Consider the following 22195-nt stretch of genomic DNA (forward strand, 5'->3'; position numbering starts at 1 on the left):
ACTCTTAATTTTTAACAATGTAAAGAAATTCATGTTTCTTTCCTTTTCCAGAAACCATAGGTCAAAAAAAAACCTGTGAACCGGATACAATCCACAAGCAGGGAGAACCCTGGATGACTTGTTTTGTTGTTCCTATGTTCCCTAGAATTGGGTTTAGCTACAAATAACAGAGGGAACCAGACAGAAGTTTCCTTTTTCTCAATCATGGAAAAGAAACTAGAAGATGGGTGGTCTGAGGTTAGCAGGGTGACTCCACGAAGTTTTCAGTCAGGCTCCGGTCAGCAGCCACATGGCCACCCCTGTGGTATACCCCCATGGTCCAAGGCAGCCACTAACACACCAGCCTTTACCTCCAGGCAGCAGGATGGAGGGTGACATAAGAATGTGCCCATTCTGTTTTCATGGGTCTTCTCAGAAGTTCCCCAACACACTGCCACTCATCTCATTTGCCAGAACCTAGTCATACGGCCACACTTACCTGTAAGAGTAGTTGAAAATAGGCGGACAGCTGTATCACCAGCTCAAAGTTCAGGTCCTGCTACTGAGTGGGTATTAGAGGAAACAATATGTCTTTGAGACACTTATTTACAGGCATAGTAAACTTTGATCTATTAGATTTTTTTTGTCAGAAAAAGAACATATGTGCAAAGAAACAAGTCAGTACTGTACAAGAAACAATAACGAAAGAGTTACATAATAGCTGAAGAGCTATTCAACACTTTAATACCAACTCAGATGTTCAAGAATGTGTAACCTCAACCCAAACATTACTTTGAAACTTACGTTTTGTTCTTCTTTTATTGTGAAATATAGTGAATATACAGAAAAGTACATACATTATATAGGTTGAGTATAAAAAGAATTATAAACTCTCACTCATCACCACCCCACTCATTCCCCCCTTCCCCCCAACTCTGGGATACCCCACATGATCACAACCTTATTCCTTCACCAACGGTGTAACCCTTACCCTGATTTGAGGAATAATGATTCCTTACCCTTGTACTGTGGTTCCTAGAATCCCTTTTCATATATGGTTCCAGGCTCAAGTTGGAGTATTTGCATACATGTTCATAAATGAGAGTGGCTTTTCCTTTTCTCATACTGTCTTTGTCGGGTTTTGATATCAAGAGTATGCATAACATAAGTGAAGGTGTGTTTCTTCTTTGTCTAAAGTTGGAAGAGTTTGTGTGAGAGTTATCTGCTCCTGGAAGTTTATCAAAATTTTCTGGTAGAGCCCATGGGTCTTGAAATTTTCTTTCTGGAAATATTTCTTACTACCTTTTTTAAACTACTGATTCAGGTTCTTTATTGTCGTGAGACTATTCAGACTTGGTAAATTACAATTTTCTAAAAATTAGATTGTTCATAAACCATCTTGTTTCAACCTTATATAGTCTCACTTATTTTATCTACTTGTTCTATCGATACCAAGACCGTGGCATATTAAAATCTCCCTCTGAGATTGTGGACTTCTGTATTTCTCCTCATAGATCTCAAAATATTTTCTTCATTTTTGAGTCCCATTCTTAAGTACATAGAAATTTAAATTTACTAAGAATCCCTGGTAAATTGAAACTTTAATCATTATAAAGTGACCCTTCTTAACTCAAGGAATTTTTTTTTTTGCCTTAGAGTTAATTTTGTCTGCTCTTAATATAAATAAGCTAACATTTTTTTGTTTTAAAATATGTATGGCATATCTTTTCCATCAAAATAACTTCAACATTTCTGTAAACTTTCATTTTTAAGGAATTTTTAAAACAACATTTAATTGGATTTGTTTTCTCCAATCTGGTAAAAGAGTTTAGTCTAGTTACATTAAATTATTTTCATTTAATTATTCCTGACATTTGGATGCTTTTTTTTTTTTTTTTTTTTGTCACATCTGTTGTGTGCTTCTTTCTCCTTCTCTCTCTTTTACTTCTTTTGGATAGTTTTTATTGTTCTATTTTTCCTATTGTAGATTAGAAGGGACATGGTGACACTCTACTCTTTTAGAAGTAATTTAGAGATGACAATAGGGACATTTCAAAGCATAAGGATTAACAATATTTTTACCCTCCTCCTAAAGGAAATAAGGCCCTAGAAAATTTTAATTCCATTTACCTCTCTCTTGACACGTATAGTAAGCTATTTTTATATCGAACGACCATTTTATCTTTTCTTAAAACCCCACAAGACATTACTGCTGTTGTAGATTAATGTTCTTTAGAATTAGTCACATATTTATCACTTTTTTTGCTTTTCATTCCTCCTGCATGCCAGAACTTTGGTATAGTTTCTTTCTGCCTGAAGTACATATTTAGCATTTCCTTTATCAAAGACTTTGATAATGTGAAACTCACTTCGTGTTACTTTGAAAATGTCTTTTATTTAACCTCATTCTTTAAAGGTATTTTTGCTGGGTAGAATTCTGGGTTACCAGTTAATTCCTTTTAGAATATTGAAGAAGTAGTTTCGCCTTTTCTCTTTTTACTTTTTGCTATTGAAAAGATAATGTCAGTTCTTCTGTGATTCCTTTGAATTTCATTTACCTTTTTGTCTGTCAACTTTTAGGATTTCTTTTTGTCTTTGGTGTTCTGAAGTTTTACTATGCTATGTCAAAGTTTGGCTATCTTTCAAGTTCTCCTCTTGATATTGATTGAATTTCTTGGATTTATAGATTGGTGTTCATCAATTCTGGAAAATTCTGAGCTGTTACTTCTGCAGAGACTGCTTTTGCCCAAATCTTTCTCTCCTCTCCTATGGACCACTACGTCAAAGCACATGTTAAACCTTTTTATGTGTTCCTCTATTTGTCATCCTCTCTTCCATATTTGTCATTATGTATTCTCTGTCTTACTCCATACAAAATAACTTCTGACCTGTATTTCAGAACCCTAATTCTCTCCTTATACTAATTGTTGTTAAACCTATCCATTTAATTTTCAATTTTTGTTATATTTTTAATTTTAAAAAGTTTTATTCTGTTAATGTTCAAACCTGGTAGGTCACTTTTTAATAATCTTCTCTAAAAATATTTCCAAATTTGCCTTATATTTTTAAACTTAGAAGAATAGTTGGTCTCTAATTATTTGGTGATAATTCCGATATCTGAAACCTTTGTGATCTTTCTGCCGTGTGCTCTTTTCTGCTGGCTCACGCATGCTTCCTTGCATCCCTGTGTGCTTGGGGACCTTAGGCTTCACTATGTACTGCTCACGTTCTTGAACAAGTGTCTGTTTTATCTGCTTGAGACCGAACATTAAAATCCCTTTCTCTAGACAGCTGGTACTTTCTTCTGCCCGACTTGGGGGAACTAATAGTCTGGGACTACCTTAAAGAAAGTTTGTCCTCTGGAGAGTCCCTGTACCACTCAGGCAATGGGAGCAAAGGCTTAAAATCCATGTGATGTCCAGGCTATGTGCATAGCTTTTCAGGAACAGATTTTTTGTTTGTCTTTCACTTTTCCTGCTCTGCTTAGTGAGAAGCCCAAACCTCCTCCATGAGGTTAGAAGGAGATGGACTTATAGCTTGTTTAAACTTGCAATAAGCAAAGAGACTTTTATTATCTCTGCTCAACATGGTGGCTTCTATTAGATGATCCAATTTGAGCAAATCATGTTTCTTGACCTCCGTCATCCTTCAACCTTGAGATCCCTGATAATAAAACCCAACGTTTTCCATATTAGACAAAGCAGACACACACGAGGAAAAGACTGTCAGAAAAAAGTATCAGAAAGTTAGAAAACACTATCTTAATAATAAGGGTGTTTACCAATTCACCTAACAAGAAATCTGGAAATAGGCTGGTGACGTTGTTGAGTCTTCTTGTTAATAAATCATAGAACCAATTACTTCCAGATTTTTGATCATATTTAGTTAGTAAACTCCCTTATTAAGACATTATTATCTAAGTTTCTGATACTTTTAGTTGAAAATATCTTGACCGACAAACGTTAAATTGTTTAATGGGTGGAAAAGAAAAATGGTTGTTTTAATTTGCATTCCTCCAGGTATTGGTGATGTTGAACATCTTTTCAATACTCTGATCACATAGAATATTCTCTTCTGGGCACCTGGGTGGCTCAGTGGTTAAGCTTCTACCTTCGGCTCAGGTCATGATCTCAGGGTCCTGGGATCGAGTCCCACATAGGGCTCCCTGCTCAGCAGGGAGTTTGCTTCTTCCTCTCTCTCTGCCCCTCCCCCTACCTTGTGATCACTCTCTCTCTCTCTCTCTTTCAAAAATGAATAAAGAAAAAGAATATTCTCTTCCATAAAATTTCTGTTTGTGTCTCTTGCCCACTTTTTCATTTAGCGCCCCCTCGCCTTCTCTTTTCACTCTCTTGCTGCACACACATACATACACACACCCATGCACACACACACAAGATGCTCTTTACCTTCTCATAGTTAACTTTTTCTCTAGTCACACATGCTACAAATATTTCTATCCCATATTTAACTTATCTTTGGTTTTATTTATGTTATCTTTCATTACTCATTTTTATTTTAGTTTGCATGCAATTATATCTCTTTTCCTTTTATAACAGTTGGATTTCCTGTCTTATTTAAAAACAGCTTCCATACTATAAAGTCATAAAAATCTTTTTTTCTAAATTTTCCTCTGACATTTAAATTGTTTTATATTTCACAATTAGATATTTAATCAAGCTGTAATTTATTTTTGTATATGGTATGACACTGTGGTACAGCCCTGTTTTCTTCCAGATGGATAGATAATTATGCCAGCATCATTTCAAAAATAAATTATCCTGGAATTTCCATTTCTGCCAAGTTACACTTTAGATGTCCACAGAAGCCCTTCTTGGTACAGCACACACAAAAACGCTGAATAAAATATAAATGAAAAACTTTTTTTCTATTACATGATTAAGCTGGTGGGAAAAGAAATGAATTGCTCAGAGCCACAAAAAAAGTGAAAATCCAGAGAGGTGCTTGAGCACTGGGGCTGCTATTTACCCTGGAGGCATCTGCCAGCTCCTGGTGGTTACACACTTAGCTTACCAGACTGTAGCACAAGATCAGGAGATAAAATATGGTTCCTAAGACAATGAAAGGCCAGATCAGAGACCCTCATATAAATCAGGCAACTATGAATGTAATTACATTGAAAATAAACAAAACAGAAAGTGTTCTGTAGAGAGAGAGAGGGCGTATACTTGTCCATTTGTCTGTCTTAACCTTGACTTTGATTTGTGTATATATATACAAATTCCAGACTTTCTCACACCAAGTGTGTATCATAGGCAGGTTTAGAGCCTGAATTCATATTATATGTTGGCTGAAATAAACCTAATCAAAACACTGAATGGGTTTCAGTTGGTAGGATCCCCAGATACCTAGCAGAAGCTAATGTAAATCTTCTCTGGAGGAACATATTTTAAATACAGGCTCCAAAAGTGTCCTCCAGATACGGTTCTCCAAAAACATGAGCTCACATTCAAAAATCACAAAACACAAGGTAAGTAGCCACCAAACTGAACCAACAAAATAAAAACAGCATAGTCAAATTCACAGGAACTGTAGATATTAAAATTATCAGAGATTCAAACACTAGAAAATATGGGGGAAAGATTTTAAGAGACATACAGAACAGAAACAGGAGGCCCAGCTCACACAAGCTCATTGAAGGAATTGTGAAAAGAACTGAAGAGAACCTATTAGAAGGCTTGAAGACAGAACCCATCGTAGAGACACACCCAAGCACCTTCCAATGTGAATGGAACCTATCATTATCTGTTCACCCTACCCGATCCCCCAGCTCCCTACCAAGTGCACACCAATTTGTGAAAATAAATCTTTTATTTTTGAAATGGAGATATTCTTGTAGAGTTAAGAATTTATCATTTACTTCTGAAGGTAAATTTTTCCCACTCAGTGGCTTTTCACCTAAACTCAGAGGAAGCTGAGAGGGGACCATCTGCAGGAGTTGCCGGGCAGGAAGCTTCCTGAAGCCTGGGAGTACCAAATTAAAGTCAGAGCTGGAGTCTGAGTGGAGTCAGAGCAAGAAAAGTACTGCCCAGAAAGGTAAGCAGATATGTCTGGAATTGAAGATAGCCATTCCTATCTGATCTAAAAATAAACAGGAAGACTAAATTAGACAGCGTACACTACATAAAGTATGTGTGTCTCTTGTTTAACTGATTTGCATAGTCTATACTCAATTTTTAAATATTCAGTACTATACTTGTTTCATGAAAACAACATATTTGCTGTTAGTAGAAATGTGAACTCAAAGTACTAGTCTAATAAATCGCTATTTTTAGAAATGGATATTGCCTTTCAAGTTTGACATAGAAAAAAAAAAACCTCTAAATATTTGTGATAATGCTTGGACTCGGAAGTCACTCCAGTGACATCAAAGATACCAACTTTAATAAGCTTCAGAGAAAGAAGCAAGTTTTCTAATATTATATCTCTATCAAATGATAAAACTGCTCCTATCCCAAAAATGATTAACTCCTAAAAATTAAACCCATGTGCAATGTCAAAGAAGAAAGTATGTTTTTTAAGGGCAAATTATTGAATTTAGTGTGATCTAAATCAAATCTTGTTTACAATTATCTGAATTAATTCAACTTAAATCTAATACAACTTAGTATTAAAAATGAATGGGTAAAAGGTTTTTAAAGGCCATTTAGAAAGAAAACATCTTAGATTAAAATGGTTAATGAGATTCTTATTAGAATTTTGTGCTAGTAAATTAAAATAATAAGTGCCCTTGCTCCATTTTAAATTACCACATTTTAAATAGCTACTAAAGTAGAGTTTCTTAAACTGTGAACAACCTATTAATGGGGTCTGACCAGCATTCCTACTTAAGGAAAATTCATAGGGCACCTCACACATTTTAAGGGTAAGAATATTCTGTAAAATTCTTATTTCCATTGTGTGTGCATGTAGGTTGAGAGAAATTGTATAAAATGTACTTCTTTCTGTGTGTCTCAGTGGAAATCTGTGTAAGAGTCACTAGTCTAAGGCTTTAGGAATTAGAGCCAAACACTTTAAAAGGATTTTTAGGAGGGAAAGAGCGAGGGCCTACTATTCTCCAATTGCTGAGTTACAATTGCACAAGCAGAGAGAGGAAGGGAGACAGAAAGTCCTGAGCTGTATTGAAAGGTAGGAATTTTGTCACAGAGAAACAAAGCAAGAGCCCAATCATTACACACAGGACTCAAGGACAAAAGAGGGTCGGCTGAAAGATCCCAAGCCTTGGTTACTACACCTCCATCAAGTCACTACCCAGAAATGGCTCCAGAGTCCGGGGTGATGGTGAGAGAGCCAAAAAGGCAAGGATCCACTTGGCTTTCAGAGGAACCAGAAAGGGAAGTCCAGATTTTCTCCAGTCTCCTCTGGTGACCTCCCTCCCTTTTCTTCTCTGTTTTGTCCACCAATGTGAGCTGGAGCATTAACGCTGTAGAAATTCACACTGTTTACTCTGCAGAGTGTTTCTATGTATGTCGTATATACGTAACCACACTTGAAATTAATAAATCTCCGCTAGGCAGAGCAGGGGATGGATCGCAATCACACTCGCTGACGACACGGAAACAGTGGAGTTCTTGGCACCGACTGTGTCAGTGCTCAGCCTGGAAGTTCCTTCCCAAACAGCTGCTGTTCCAAATGCAGCTAATAACCATTTAGTGCTGCCTCACAGACAGAACAACCCGACACAAGATGACTACACATACAATCCTGTTCAATTTCATGTCAGTTGACCATACAATGCCACTAGAAGACAAAAATTCTCAGTTTAAGTCAAGAAATTTGAATTCAATAAATATCACATAGCATTTTTCGTAGACATATTAATTAATGACCAAATACATATCTTCCCTGTTATAAGTAATATTTGGAAAGCAATTAATGTAATCTATTCTATCAATAGATTGAAGAAGAAAAAGCTTGTTATAATCTCAATAAATTCATGAAAATACTTGAAAAAATTTAATATCGTATAGGATTAAAAAACCTTCCCCAAACTAGGAATAAAAACAAATCTCATCAACTGATAACAAGAATCTACAAAAACCTACTGTTAAAAGTGCATTCACTCCTAGGACCAGGAAAAAGGCAAGGACCTTCACTCTTACCACTCCTATTACATCATCGTATTAGTGGTCCCAGCCAGTGCAAAAAGCAAGAAAAAGAAATAAAATGCATACAGATCAGAATAGAGGATGTAAAATTGTCTGTATTCACAAATAAGATGATCGTGTATGTAGAAAATGCCAAAGAATGTTTAAAAGAGCTACCAGAACTAATATAATTCATTTTGGCAAGTTTGTAGGAAGTAAGATGAATATACAAGATTAATTTTGTTTTCATATACTAACAATTAACATTGAACGATTAAAAATACCATTCACAATAGCATCCAAAAACAAGTAATACTTAGAGATACATTCCAGGAAATATGTATGAGACTCTAAAACATTGCTAAGAGTAACTGAAGAAAAATAAATAAATGGGAAAATGTGCTATATTCCTGGTTAATATTGTTAACATGACCATTTTCTTCAAATAATTTATATATTCAACTGTAGCTAATAAAAATCTCAGCATGTGTTTTTGTAAAAACTGTCAAACTGATTCTAAAATTTAAATGGAAATGCAAAGAACTCAGAATAACCAAAGCAATTTTAAAAAAGAACAAAGTTGGAGAGGTCACACGGCCTGATTTTAATACTTACTCTAAAGCTACAATAATAAAGAAAATTGTATAGTGACATAAATAGAGACATACAGAACACTCAAGCAGAATAACAAGGCCAGAAACATACCCACATATATTTTCAGTCACTTTATGTTCAAAGTGGCAAGGTAATTGAAAGGATAGATTTTTCAATAAATGATGTTGGAACAACTTCAGATTCATACACAAAATAAAATTTCACCTAAACCTCACTAGGTAACAAAAATTAAATTTAAACTGAATATAGGCCTAAATGTAAATGCTGAAATGTTAAAATTTCTGGAAGAAAATATAAAAGAGAATATTTATGGCCTTTGGATAGATAAAGACATCCTCAGTTAAGACATGAAACATATAAAACATAACAATAAAAATATATATTTCTTCAAATTTTACTCTGCAAAAGACACATTCACTTTTTTTTAAGGTGTAAAGATTTGACACTTTATAAAGGAAGATACACAACTGTCCGATATGCACCTAAAAATAATAGAACATCATTAATCATCAGAGAAACGCAAACTAAAACCACAATGAAATACAACTACACAATCATTTGAATGGATATAATTTAAAAAAAAACTGAGTATACCAGGTGACTATAAAAATAGGGACCAACTGGAACTATCATACATTTCCGTTGGGGATGTAAACAGCACAGTTTGAAAACTACTCGGGAGATTATATTTGTAAAATAAATAGATACTCATCATATGATCCTATAATTCTACTCTAAGGTATTTTCTCACACACGCAAAAATCATATACCCAAAAACTTGTACATAGACGTTCATAGCACCTTTGTTAACAGCCCCCACGTGGAAATGACCAGAGTACTCAGCAGGGGGTGAGTGGGTAAAGCAGCAACAGCTGTAGTGTGTCCATATAATGGGGTATCACCCAGCAGCAAGAAAGGAACAGGCTACTAATACCCCCCACAACATGAATAAATCTCAAAAACACACTGAGTGGAAGAAGCCAAACACAAAAGAGTATCTTCCATAAGGACTCCATTTTGTGAAACTCCGGGAAAAATAAATCTACTCTACAGGGATAGAAAATAGGTCAGTCTAGCCCAGGTCAAAATGGGGACTGATTGAGAACATTCTGAGGCAATGGAAAAGTGGTGGTGGTTACAGGGGGTATGTGTGTGTCAAAACTTATCAAACCATATACTCAAAATGTGTGCATTTTATTATATCTAAATTACACCTCAATAAAACTGATCTTAAAAAAAAAGACTTGTTTCTCCATGCACTTGAGGGTAGAACATAAGCTTCTCGGTAGTTAGGCAGAGTTTATAGTTAGGATGGAAAGGACCCACATTCTAGCTGCACTAAGTATCCTTAATTTGCCCAACCGCATAGGAACATTTTGTCCTCCAAGACCTTTCGTTGCTGTCAAGGTACTGTCTTGTGTCCATACAGACCGGCAGCATGGGGTCTTGTCAGTAATTCATTTTTGGCAAGCCACTTCCAAGATGCCACGGCCACGGGCTAATGCAGACCTATGTCCCCCTCCTTAATTTCTGGATCTTGGTCATGGGAAGACCAGCATCAAATATAGGGAGCCTTCACTGCAGGCTGTCTTGGGCCCACAGATAACCACGGGAGAAAATACAAGGGAAGAAAAGTACCGAGAATAAATGCCAGATCTCCACCACCAAACCAAGGAAGCCTATGGAATCTGAGACAGGGAGAATCAGTGTGGTCTAAAAATCAAGACTGCAAGTAACCCTGGGGGATGAAATATGCCAGGTATGACTTCTGAGGTTGCAATAGGTAGTGTCATGCTTTAGAACAGTGTTTCCCAAAGAGTGGGACAAGTCCCAGCGCTGGCACAGGAAATGATTCTCAGGGCTCTTGAGATGATTTGGTGTGGTCAACAAACATGATTGAAATAACATTGAATTACATGATAATTTTTTCTCTAGTTCTCTTAGTGTTTCTGATGATCAAAAAGCCTTATTTTGGGGGTGCCTGGGTGGCGCAGTCGTTAAGCCTCTGCCTTTGGCTCAGGGCATGATCCCAGGGTTCTGGGATCGAGCCCCGCATCAGGCTCCCTGCTCCGCTGGAAACCTGCTTCTCCCTCTGCCCCTCCCCCTGCTTGTGTTCCCTCTCTCGCTGGCTGTCTCTCTCTGTCAAATAAATAAAATAAAATAAAAATCTTTAAAAAAAAGCCTTATTTTGTGCTAGTATGTCTCGAACATCACATTCTTCTCTCTTTTAAACAAAAAGAAAAAACAAAATACTTAACTGGAATGCAATAAGAGGCTATGTTTGTTTAAGTACATAGTCGTCTTCTACTTATGATAAGTAAACTGGTTTTTCATTTGTGGTAGTGATGCCACATTTCTGCATAAAATAAATGTTCTTCAGTAGAAAAGGAGGACAGTGAACCCACAGAAAAAATAAAAGGTTAAAAATACTAGAGTAAAATATTGATATGATGATAGAGGAACACCTGAGACTGGACAACGGTACCTTAAAATGTGACTTTGTAAGGCAGACTATGCATCCGTGTTTAGATATTAACATATCAATAAGCACTGAATTATTACTGAATTAATACATATTAAAGAAAATTCACTACAGAGTACTTTCATGTCATAAATTAGCTTGTGACTTTAATTACTTGCCCCTAACATCCCCCAAACTTTCAGATTCCAAATTACCGGTAAAAAAACGAGATTAAGATTTTCGGTGTCTTGTAAACTAGGATAAAACAGCATGAAACTGGGGCAAAGGCAGGAATATATCTGCACAATAATAAAGAATGACAGTCCATTCTGCCTCCATCTTTCTGCTCACGAGGGCTTGCACTTGAGTGCGGGCAGGCAAAGAAGACATGAGGAAGGTGACCATGAAAAAAGATGTTGTCTCCATAAAATTCAGCAATCTCCTGTTTTTAGTTTTGCTCTTTATTCTTTTTTTTTTTTTCTTGGTATACATTTTAATTTCTTTCCTTTACAAGATTCCATACAAACTGACATTTTACTTTAGGTCCATTAATCACTTCAAAAAATACAATTCACATGGACAAATGTCTTCCAAATTATTATGCTGTTGTCAATGTTTTGATAGTCTCATGTCATTTTAAAAAAAAATCAACCTTATGCAGGCTCTAGAGAATGTCACCAGTCAAAAAAAGGAGAGAACCGTAAAACGGATTTTCTTATTTAAAGTAACAACCAACACCTTGATTTCTACCATGATTGTAATTTCCCACTAGTAAAATTAAATTGGGAATGAACAAAGAGGAATGCCTTACCTGTTGGAAGGTGCAGGGTTATGTTGTTGCAAAAGTCTGTGAAGCAGCATTCCGTTTTGGTAACATTGTTGGAACTATGACAGAAGACTTGAGCATTGAGTTCTGGGAGAGAGACGCAGGACTTGATCACCTGCTCTTTTCCATTGGCCAGCATAACCGACGCCCAGCATGCTCCCTCGGTTTGGCAGGTAAAGTTTGAAGAGTCACACAAAAGACATACACACTTCAATCCTGGAAAGTGTAAGGCAGAAAGCTTTAAGATATAGAAAATATTGGGGCGCCTGGGTGGCTCAGTCGTTAAGCGTCTGCCTTCGGCTCAGGGCATGATCCCGGTGTTCTGGGATCGAGCCCCGCATCAGGCTCCTCCGCTGGGAGCCTGCTTCTTCCTCTCCCACTCCCCCTGCTTGTGTTCCCTCTCTTGCTGGCTATCTCTCTCTCTGTCAAATAAATAAATAAATAAATCTTTAAAAAAAAAAAGATATAGAAAATATTGTGCAAATTTATTTCATAATACTTGAATATAAGAATTCAATCTTAATAAAAATTGAGGAAGAGTTTAAATGAACAGCACTGGATAAACATATGCTCCTGCTTTTAGTACCTCTCAGTCATGCGTTTTATTAAACCAGTGGCCCAATCTTCATTTACTATTGCTTGTATTTTTGTGAATTTATTCAGTTGCTACTATACGTTCTAACAATTTTCTCGGCCATGGTCTAACTCCCTCCTTCTTAAACTCAATTGGCCTATTCCTAAATCAAGGAATAAATCAAGCCCCCAAGGGGCGCTGTCCAGCATCCCTTGTAAGGTGTGGTTGGAGAGCTGGGTAACCAAACCATTCAGTGGGCTCTGTTCATCTACCCTTTCTCCCTTCAACTTTTAAGTGAATGTGCTAAACACAAATGTAACCATAGGAATCTACAGCTCTAAAAAACACCAGTGTGATTCTTTACCTTTCTATTCGATGATATGTTCATATTATTGCTATTGTCTTATTACCTTTAAGCCATAAATGAGCCATCACACTTTCCCCTCTTCACTAAGAAATGCATTGTAGAATAAGAGTCATTTGAACATAGACCATGACCTTCAGGCAATTTTCTTAATGAACACATCTATTCCATGAAGCAAAACACATCAACAGTAGAATTTAATATATCTACATCAATAAAACTTTCAAAAATTGGACTTTGCTAATCTGTCCACTGCACAAATTTCCTCAACCTTCCCCACTTACTATACACACACCCCACACGCACATGAACTCACATGTTCCAAGTGGCGCAGAATTTGTCTGTTATGTAAAGTATCTATCAGCATGAAGTTCAGTGGTTGTGACAATTTATTCAAATTTTATTTAATTGCATTGTTTTTAAATAGCACAATACTAAATAAGACTTTTGTATTATTATTCTAATGAGCTTTCTGTTAAATCATAACTACTCCCCACAATTATCTGAATGTACCAAGATTTATAATAAAATCATTTTTTACTGAGATTAAAGTCTTTAAATTGTTAATTAATGAAATCGGAGCTGATGTTGTAACTGTACAATATTTGATACACAAATGATAATTTTTATACTCAACTTCAAATACCAATATAAGAGCAAATGTGGATAATATTCCCACATAACTCAGTGTGTAAGAAAGAACAAATTACATATTGATCAATAAGAACTATCTTTTCTTTGGTAGTTTCTCTTGATTGGTAAAATACCCTCCCTATAAACATGTTTATTACTACGGGCTAAAAGAAATACAGTCATAAAATAAAATACTCTTTTGTTAACAACATTGGACCAAGCATAATAGCTCACTCCTCCATTTATTCCAAGGGTGATCAATAGAAACAAATCTAGAGTGGACTCTTGAACAACATGAGTTTGAACCACACCAGTTCACTTATAAGTGGATTTCTTTTCAATAAATGCAGTACAGTACTCTAAATGTACTTTCTCTTCCTTATGATTTTAATAACATTTTATTTTCTGTAGTTTCCTGTAAGATACAGTATATAATACGTGTAATTTACAAAATATGTGTTAATTGTTTATGTTATTGGTAAGGTTTCCAGTCAACTATAGGCTATTAGTAAAGTTTTGTGGGAGTCAAACATTAAGCAGATTTTCAACTGTGTGAGGGGTTAGTGCCCCCAACATGCATGTTGTTCAACAGTCACCTGTACTCATTTGTTAATATTTATGTGCTATAGTAGAATCTTGTCATCTACATTGATTAGGATTCAGCAGAGCTAGATATATAAAACCCAGGTAATTTGAAAAATGTTTAAATCACTTTCTTAACATAAAAGAGAGCTCATTAGTGAGTATCCATCCACTCAGGTGTCTTCTGACAGCGAAACCTCTCTCTAGAACATTTCAACTTCAATCTGACAAAGGCCTTCAATCCTGGTTATACTAGCTTTGAATCTTGGCCATTACTTGGCCCCTCTATGCTTCCATTTCCTTATATGAAAGATGAAGAGAAGAATATATCTCCTCATACTGTTGTTATGAAGAATAAATTTATCTATGTAAAGCTCTTATAACAATGTCTAGTACACAGGAAGTACTACGTAAACATCAGGAACTATGACTTCTCCTACTGGAAGATGTAAAGCTGGTTGTCTTATGCTAACAATTGAAATATGTTCATAATCCATAAAAGGAATGGCTGAATGAACAGGACGTACAGACTATTTAAAAGACGTAACAAAGAAATGCATCCCCTTCCACCTGTGGAATGAGTTAAACGCTCTCCTTCATTTAATAGCCCAGGTTAGAACCTAGATAGTCACACAGCAGGGTGGTGTCTGGCCATGGTCCAAATAAAGAACTCAGGAAAAGAAGGTCTCAGTCCTACCTCTGTCACTAACTTGCTCATTGACTTTAGAGAAGACATTTAACCTTACAGGGCCTCAGTGCCTTCTTCGAAAATGGGAAATGAACCAGGGTCAGGGCAGTGGATCCCCAAATCCTGAAACCTCATACAGTGCCACCATTTATGACTCTATGATTTTATAATTCATGTAAATTTACAACTGCAAAATATGGAAAACTCTTTGACATTGAAGAAACTTAATCTACTGTGGCTATTCTTTACCCTCATATTTTAAGGGGCTGAAGTTGGAAAGAGTAAGTCTTCTGATACTAGACTCCTCATCAGAGTCTTCATGAATTTTCTATTTGCAAGAAAAGCCTAGCCTAGAAATCAAGGCAACTAACTATGGAATATGGGTCCACTGAAGAAAGACAGACATAAAGCACTCAACAAACAAAGTTTCACGCATGTTTATCATTACGTATAGTTCCCAGTGTAAGTGTGGGAGTTAGTTGTCACCATCTCCATTTTACAGATAATGAAATAATGCTCAAAAAGATCAAGTGACTGAATTAATGCAGCAGTTATTAGACTACTCAAGCAATGTTGTTTCTATCCTACCAAAGCTTATATATATATTTTTTATTTTTTAAGACAAGTCCATAAAACATTTTCCCACCTCACCAGTTTCTAGCAATTGAATAAAATATAATTCTAATACAACAGAAAGAAGTTAATGATTGACAATTGACAATTGAGATTTTGATCTGTATTATCCTAATTACCTTTTAAAACACAGTTGGTATTTTTAAAACACCTACTTATTTTCCGAGAAGACAGGTGGTTAAATAAAAGTCAATTATCATGTTTGTGCATCTGCACAAATAGCCTTACCTTTCAGGTTGTCTAAGTTTTGTATTAAGTGTGAACCTCTACGTACCCAACCTGATACTTTTTCTTGGAAAGACTACTAGCTCCTTATGAAAATGATTACATAATAGCTCTTATCAAGGAATAATGTGGATACTCACTGACTGTTTAACAAGCTATAAAAATTTCCTTCAGTTTTAAGTAAAAGGTACCAATCAGAAGATTAATTCAGACCAAGGTGACATAGTTAAGACACAGTAAATGCCACCTTGCTTTAAATGGTGCACAATGGAAAACACTGACAAAACCGAGAATTTGTTGATAATAGCTTCAAACATCTGCTAAATGTTCGCATTTATTCCAGGTCAACTGGCAGTACTATAGCACTGATGGAGAACAAACAGCAAACTAAAAGGAACCGAAGATGTATAGCTAACATACAACATATTCAGTCTTGCATTTTTCATTTCCCACCAAACCACTATATGGTCACATTTGGTATATAATTAAATTATATTTATATCAACCACCCTCAACATAGAACCCTTGTGCTGCCAATTAAAACATAAGTTGCCCTTAGTGATTAGACTTATGCTTTCATATTTTGTTTTTTAAAAGACTGATGTTAATTGAGTCAATTATACTAGAATATTCCATGACAGGATAAATCTGGCTGTTAGCAGACAGTAGTCCAGCCTTATGTTTCTTTATTTTGTACTTTCCCATTATAATGTACTTGAGTCATATGGAAAGGGATAGCAAATGAAGTTGAAGAAGGAGGTAATTACCCAGAAGAAGGAGGTCTATTAGAGTTTTCCCCACAAGAAAGATTGCACTTTTCTTGTGTCTCCTCCCACCCCTTTAATTAGCCCCTTTTCCCCCTTTTTGCCAATTAGTCTGTAAAAGCCAAGACATCTGCTACTCACAAGACATCTGTTACCCACATGAAACCAAAGGATGTGCACATTCCTAATCACCCAGAAAATAAATTTTCATCCATATTTACATGTGATGGCAAGCACACCCTGGTGTCCAGAAATGTAAAAACCATCAGACCACAGAAAAATAACCAAATTGATCAATTTGTATTTATGTGCTAAGAAGAGTTAAAAAGCCAAATATTTGCTTGGGAAATATTAGTTGTTTTGAATTAGATGCTATTTTCAGTAAGTCGGTTGCCTATATTTTGGGTCTACATGCTAAAATATTTATTGCCCCGTGCCTTACACAAATTTCTGACACATACCCTCTCCTCTTCTCCAGACATCAGTTGATTCAATTTCCCTAATTTTAGAGCAGGCTATTGAACACATTTTTTTTAATTCAGCAAACTGTCTCAAATTTGACCTGCTGAATATATAATCTTTTCATCATTTGCAGGCTTCTGAGTTAACAAAGGAACAATTCAAGCTCATCCATGTGCTGAATATGAAAAGAACACCAGGACAACTAGCACTAGTGTGTGTAAAGGAAAGTCAGACGGGGTCAAAGGAAATAAGCAAAGACCTAGCTTCCCTTCTATTCCCTTTCAACACTTGATTTTCTTGTCATGGGGCCATTTCAAATCATTTCTTTTTCTTCATGGTAAGGAAAAATAGGATAGACAAAGAAAGCAGCATTAATAAAATATGGATAATATGAAGGTAAACTCTTTGCCCAAAGGAGTTTTCAATAGAGACGCAACTTTTAGAAATTCTATTTACCAGGCTGTATCCAAGGACATTCAGAACTCCTAAAATATGAGAATACACCCAGTACAAAATAAAACTGTTCCTTTGTGTTAAGTGGTAATTATGGTTCCTGTTCAGGAAAGCCTCATCCTTATAGTTGAGAAGGAAAGGAACCACTCTCACAGGAGGGATTCCATCCAGGAGAAATGTTTTCACTTCCAGCTGCAGGGCTCAAATTAGGAAGAGTCCAGCACATTTTGAATTATAGGACTAGTCATTTTGAATGCCCTCAGTCTACAGGCAACACTAGATGAAACCGGAGGGCTCAGCCCACCTCCCCTACAAACCACCCAATACTATAATGTCTCCACATCTTAGATTCCTCACCTGAAATATGATAAGGTCAGGAAGCAGATTAAAAGATTTCTAAAGACCCCAGTTTTATAGTCTCTTTTTAATAATAACTTTTTATTATGTTATGTTAGTCACCATACAGTACATCCCTAGTTTTTGATGTAATGTTCCATGATTCATTATAGTCTTTTCCTGCTCTGAGCCCTTGTCGCGATTCTCAATACAACTAACTACAGGGTTAGCTTATGTATAATAGATAAAAAGAGAGAGCACCCAAAGGACAGGTTTATACCCCCAAATTCCCACACTGATATTTCAGTGGATGAATAGATCCTACTAGTTTATAATCCAACAAACTTTTTCCAGTTGATATTGAAGATGATTAATCTTATCCTGTATCACATGAGAATCTAACACTCTTTCCAATCTCGGCACAATATTTTTAGGAAGAGAGGGGAAGTTCATCACCTCTCTGAATTGGGCCCGACACCTGGAGTCTTGCCTACTCCCTCAATCACAGATATATACACCATCACAGAAATGGCACACGAGGCGAAAAGCTATTCAGGAGCACCACACCATAGCAATCTGATTCTCCTAAAAAGAAATGGAAACATTTCCCAGTAATGTTTAAATGTCTGACAAAAAGAGTAGAGTTTAAAATTGGTCAGAATTATGTTATTTATTTACTTATAGCCTCCAAAAGGGGACTAGAGAAAGAAAGGACATGTCCTATGGCATAATCTCAAAAAGTCGCTGGTGCAATTTGAAAACTTCTTAACAGAGAAAAATGATCAGTTTAACATTTTTGCTTATCAGCATAGTTATTAACTGAAAAGTTCACTTGTCAGAGAAGGACTTTTCCCAAACTACTATTAATGACATTAACCCCTAAGCTTGTGCAGTATGGTACAAAAATAAGTCAACCATGAAGGGATATAAACTAATCTAAAAAGGGGGGATGACAATATTATTTGTGTGGATTCTCTTAAAATATCCCTGCGAAAGCATGAACACGCAGAAGAATCCTAGGCTGGGGAGAGGACAACCTTTTCCTTCCCTCCTCTGGAATTCAAGGCAGTTAGCAGCAGGCTGGCAGGGGTGACAGTTGTGTGATGACTGCTTTTGGGAACAGTGTGACATCCTCTAGAGCATATCCTTGTTTCCTCAGGGAGGGCACACTTCCTGCTGTCCTCTGGCCAGCTTAAGTCTTGGTAGCCATGGATGGAAGAAAAGGACCTCATTTGGGGGTCTCCCATGTCAAAGCATCCTGTCAAAGAAGAACAGTGTTCCCAATCACAAGACACATTTCCTCTGCCACCCTCCATGTAATTCTCCTTTAATATGAGAAGTTATATTCTTGGGCTGCCAGCCTAAATGGCTCCTCATCAAACTGTTCTCTCAGTCTTGGGATTTTTCTTATTGTCTTCTAGGTAAGAAAAGAGCTATGTTCGATGGATTCTAAGTACATCTAGAAAAAACCCAAAATCCACCGTCATTATTTGTGACCTCATAGGCTAGTCAGTCTGGGTTGGGTTCTTCCCACTTCTTGAACCTCATTTCTTTCTTTCTTTTTTTTTAAGATTTATTTTATTTTATTTATTTGACAGAGAGAGAGACAGCCAGTGAGAGAGGGAACACAGGCAGGGGGAGCGGAAGAGGAAGAAGCAGGCACTCAGCAGAGGAGCCTGACATGGGTCTCGATCCCAGTACGCCGGGATCACGCCCTGAGCCGAAGGCAGACGCTTAACGACTGAGCCACCCAGGCGCCCCATTGAACCTCATTTCTTATCACACAGCCCTTCAGACACACTGGTCTCCTTTCCAGGACTCTAGGTAACAAGTTCTTTCCCACCTCACGGAAATCTTCAGACTCCTCTTGACAAGTGATCTGCTCCCCATCCTTTCTGGTATATACTGCCATCTGTAGTTAGCTGATTTATTGTATCAGCCCTACTAGAATGAAAAGTCCATGAAGGCAGGGACCTTTCCTGCCTCATCTATCATCACATCCTCAACACCTACACTAGAGTATGGCAGATGATAAAAAACCAAGAAACATGTATTAAATTAAAAAGTCTAAACAACTGTACAGAAAAATGCAAAATGGTCAAACACATAAAAAGACTCACAATCCTGTAGCTACTCTCATTGTGGTATATTATCTTCCAGTCTTTTTTTCTATATAGGTTTCTACAGAATTCTACCTATAAACACAATTTTATGTGCTTCATTTTTATTCTGTCAGCATTATATCGTGAGCTTTTATAATCTCCTGTTTATAGTCACTTAATGGCACTTATAGACCCTCCATTAGTGTAACTGAATGATATCCAGCATTTTCTCGCTTTTAGGCATTTCACTTGTTTCCATTTTTTTTTAGTAGAATTTGAAAAAGGTTTATTGGGTAAATGACTAAATAGATGGGTAAATTATCAGTCACCAGTACAATGAGAAAACTTTATAGAGTTCATGCTTCCTGGTTCACTCAGTAGAATTCCTTTTTTTTTTTTTTCTTTTTTTAAGCTCATATTGAAGTGTATTTGTTACAGAACATTTAGATATAGCAGGCTTTTTTTTTTTAAAGTTTCTAATTTTTGCAACTAAACAACACTGTGTTGAATATCTATGTGGATTAATCTTTAGTTTAGTTTCCTAAGCTAGAGTCCCAAAAGTGGAATTATAACATCAGACCTTCTCGATAGACACCATTGAATAGCTTTCTAGAAAAGTTGTACCAATTAAGATTTCCATTGGCCCTATATGAAAGTACCCATTTCACATACATTTAACAGCATTAGATATTCTCACTAAAACCTTAATAAAATGATGGATAGAAGTTGCATCCTATTTCAATTTGCATCTCCCTATGATTGGGATTGATCTTTTTTTTCAAATATTTCCTCTGGATTTCTCTTGGGTGAATTTTTTGTCTATGCCATTTAGCTCTTTGATAAGTCTTAAATTTCTTCTCAATTTGAAAGAGCACTTTATAAAGACAGAAATCCTTTGCCATATGTGTTACATATAACTTTTCCCACTTTCCCATTTATTTGCTTCTTCCTAATGTACCATCTTCATTGTTTTCAAAAAAAAAAAAGATACTTGCCCCTTGTCAAAAATAAGTCAAGTAATACATATAATATAAAGAAGTAAAATAAAATAAATCACTCCTAATCCCATATCCCCAAAATGACTACTGTTAACATCCTCTCCAAATATGTTTCTATGGACCTTTACTTACAGCTATCAAGAAAACTAATGTGACAGATGGAAATTGTATCAATCAATCTTTTACCTAGCACTTTCTTCCTTTGCCTTCAAGCTTAGGAAATACCCCATTCAGTTTATGATTTTTTAAAATATACCTAACCCCTAAAATTACGTGGATTTGATGGTGTTATTAGATAATAAATAAATTTAATAAATAAATCTTTTTGACAGGGGATAAGTGAATTACTTTATGGTAAATTTCCAGATGTTAAAAAATTTCTTTAAATTACTATTTAAAGAATATTGTATTAGCCATGGTTTTCCAGAGAAACAGAACCAGTAGGATGTATATGTATACATACATACACGCACACACACGGGGAGAGAGAGAGAGAAAGAGACACTGAGAATTTATTTTAAGGAATTGGCTGACTGGATTTTGGAGGCTGACAATTCCAAAATTTCCAGGGTAGGCTGCAGGGAAAAGCTGATATTGCAATTCAAGTTTGAAGCCAGTTTGCAGACAGAATTCCCTCTTCTTCTGGGGACCTCAGTTTGTTTTCTCTTAAGGCCTTCAACTGATTTGATGAGGCCCACCCAGCTTTGGAGGGTAATCTGCTTCACTGAAAGTCTACTGCTTTAACTATTAAACTCATCTAAAAAATACCTTCACAACAATATCTAGACTGGTGTTTAACCAAATATGCAGGTACTATGGCCTAACCAAGTTGACATATAAAATTTACCTTCCCAAATATTTTAATATATGTCAAATATCACGGTAAGAGCTAAGGAAAGAAAAGAAAAAAGACCATTCCCTAAAGGAATTGTAGAGTTAAAGCACATTATGATAGCGTGGTAAGACAGTCAGGGATGTGTGCACAATGTGTTGGGGCACAAAGGCTGACTACTGCTTAATACAACCTGGGGAAGAGGGGACAGGAGCAGGCAGGTAATTTTCTTTGAGGTGAGTCCTGAGGAGCACAATTGTTCTTCACCATCTCCAGCCCACTCCCCTCCTCCATAGTCCCACCATACCCTCTCAGCAGTCATCAAAGATCCTCCAGCCAGCCCCCACCAGCCTGGGGGAAACTGAGGTAGTCCTCAACCAAAAGACAGTGAGAAATGTCTTCTGTTGTGGGGCTGATGTGTACGGGCTTTAACCTGCCCCCATTTTGGCGATGTGTTCTTGTCATACCCACCTCCCACATGGAATTCCAGTCCCAAACATCTCAACAGCCTCACAGGGCCCCATGACTCAGCTGCTGATTGGAAAAGCTCAGCCTTCCCTGGA

General features: G+C 36.5%; 1 protein-coding gene across 1 annotated transcript in view; it reads right to left on the reverse strand.

Moving 5' to 3' along the window:
• Positions 1-22195, reverse strand: part of ACVR1C (activin A receptor type 1C) — an 83138-nt gene that overhangs the window by 31698 nt on the left and 29245 nt on the right. Inside the window, exon 2 of the mRNA XM_026492758.4 lies at positions 11972-12202. Within this exon, the coding sequence (XP_026348543.1) occupies positions 11972-12202 (231 nt within the window). The remainder of the gene's footprint in view (positions 1-11971; positions 12203-22195) is intronic.

Source organism: Ursus arctos, unplaced genomic scaffold, assembly GCF_023065955.2.
Source record: "Ursus arctos isolate Adak ecotype North America unplaced genomic scaffold, UrsArc2.0 scaffold_1, whole genome shotgun sequence".
NCBI classification, from domain to species: Eukaryota; Metazoa; Chordata; class Mammalia; order Carnivora; family Ursidae; genus Ursus; species Ursus arctos.